This window comes from Procambarus clarkii, chromosome 59 (genome assembly GCF_040958095.1).
Source record: "Procambarus clarkii isolate CNS0578487 chromosome 59, FALCON_Pclarkii_2.0, whole genome shotgun sequence".
Lineage (NCBI taxonomy): Eukaryota > Metazoa > Arthropoda > Malacostraca > Decapoda > Cambaridae > Procambarus > Procambarus clarkii.
The window spans coordinates 1484156-1486369 of NC_091208.1; the positions used below are offsets into that span (position 1 = coordinate 1484156).

Sequence of the window (2214 nt, forward strand, 5' to 3'; positions counted from 1 at the left end):
CCCAAGATTACCATCCGAGTTGCCGTCGGGGAAGTGGCTCAAATAGCCTCGGCTATCACTTCCTTTTGACGGCCGTGATGGTCAAGCGGATTAAGGCGCCCTGTAGTTACCAGTTGCGTTGCTTCTGGGAGTATGGGTTCGAGTCACTTCTGGGGTGTGAGTTTTCATTCATATATATATATATATATATATATATATATATATATATATATATATATATATATATATATATATATATATTTTTTTTTTTTTTTATTTATTATATATATACATATATACACACAGACACATATAGATTCTTCTATATAGACATTAGAGAAGATTCAGTGGTACGCCATGCACCAGGCTCGCCACCATTTTCAGTATTCGTCATATCCAAGTCTGCTGTGTGATGCACATGTCTTCTTGCTTCACCACCCTGTAATGAAATATTGTTTGTTACTAATTGTTTTCAATAATACATTATTTTATTATATAATATTTTATTTATTAATTAAAAACCCTTTCCATATTATAGAAAAAAAAACTAAAACAAGAATCTATATAAAACTATAGAATAGAATAGAATAGAATCTATATAGAATCTATATATCATATATATATTTATATAAATAAATATATATATATATAAATATATATATATATATTTATATATATATATAATATTATATCCTGCATTATTCCAGCCCATTATTAGAGATAGTAGCCACCTCTTATTTTGGGTTTCTTTCATTATTAGTGCTCAGAAAATTAAATATATCTACATATTTAGTCAAAATCAGTTACATTATTTTATCTTATTCATAGCATAAATGTTCTCAAAGATTACTAAAAAGAAATTGAATTAGACTACAGCAAATTGGCAAACTTTACCTTGTATCTGTTTCCACCGAGTTTGTTTGGGGCGTTCTTCAACATATCAGCAATACTTGTCTCAACATCTCTTTCAGTTGCATTAGTGTGGGTGTTGATACAGGCTTCTGGAAATTTATAAGAATTAATTAATATATATATTTATAATTCACTTTGCCATTCCCCATTCCACAGTCCTCTCGTCCTTCCCACTTCCCCGTCCCCACATCCTCCCCACTATTCCCACTTCCCTGTCCCATCGTCCTCCTTACCATTTTCCCCTCCCCTGTCCCTTCTTCCTTCCCCACCATCTCCCATTCACCTGTCCCTTTGTCCTCCCCAGCATTCCCCTGTCCCCACCATCCCCAACTCCCCAGTCCCCTCGTCCTCCCCACCATTACCCTCTCCTCTGTCCCCTCATCTTCCCCACCATCCCCCCCCCCTTTCGTCCTCCCCACCATTCCAAACTACCTCATCCGATGCATTCTATAATGGTCTGATGCTTCCATCAGAAAATTGGGAACATCAAATGATCTGATATTCCCATCACTGAAAAATAAGAACAGCTAAAAAAATGAAATGAAAAAAATAAAAAAATAAACTATACTCATGAAATGAACAGTATGGTAAACAACACAGCTCAATTTCAATGCAATGTCACACAAAATTATTAAATCGAAATGAAAATAAATTGAAATCTATGAAAATTCAAATTATCAATGCAATCGGAAATATTGAAATAATATCGCAACATAATATAGTGTGGGTTGCTCTTACGTGCAACAGACGGTGCTGTTTTTCAAAAAAGGCATGGTTTTACCTGTCACAAGTGTGGCATCTATACTTATACTCACGAAATGAACGGTATGGTAAACAACATAGCTCAATTGCAATGCAATGTCACAATAACATTTAATAACAATAATAACAATAACATTTAAATATACTTTAAGATATAATCTAGAAGAAAATAAGAACATTGAAACGGTTCATGAACTCGATTTCAATAAAGGACACTATGGGGAACTTTGAAAAACAGTTAATGAGTATAATTAGACAGACTTGTTGCTAGGCAGAGGAGTAAATAATGAGATATATGGCAAATTTTGCAAAATATACGGCACACAAACATTCATACCCAAAGCAAAATGCTAGGTAAGAACAAAGCAGTTGGCCCGTAGGGGAAAGGAGATACCCACAAGACTGGAATACAAGTCATTAACAAGCACACAAGTACTACACCACACAACAACCGCACTAATACCAGAACTGGACGAATCACTACCAAAACAACACATTGCACATCACTACCAAAACAACACAACACAACACAAGCATTGGCAAAGAATTATAGACCAGTTG

General features: G+C 34.6%; 1 protein-coding gene across 1 annotated transcript in view; it reads right to left on the bottom strand.

The window, feature by feature from the left end:
• LOC138353619 (uncharacterized) overlaps nt 1-976 on the bottom strand; it is a 53400-nt gene extending 52424 nt beyond the window's left edge. Inside the window, exon 1 of the mRNA XM_069306815.1 lies at nt 874-976. Within this exon, the coding sequence (XP_069162916.1) occupies nt 874-918 (45 nt within the window). The 5' untranslated portion in view covers nt 919-976. The remainder of the gene's footprint in view (nt 1-873) is intronic.
• Nucleotides 977-2214: the final 1238 nt, after the last annotated feature.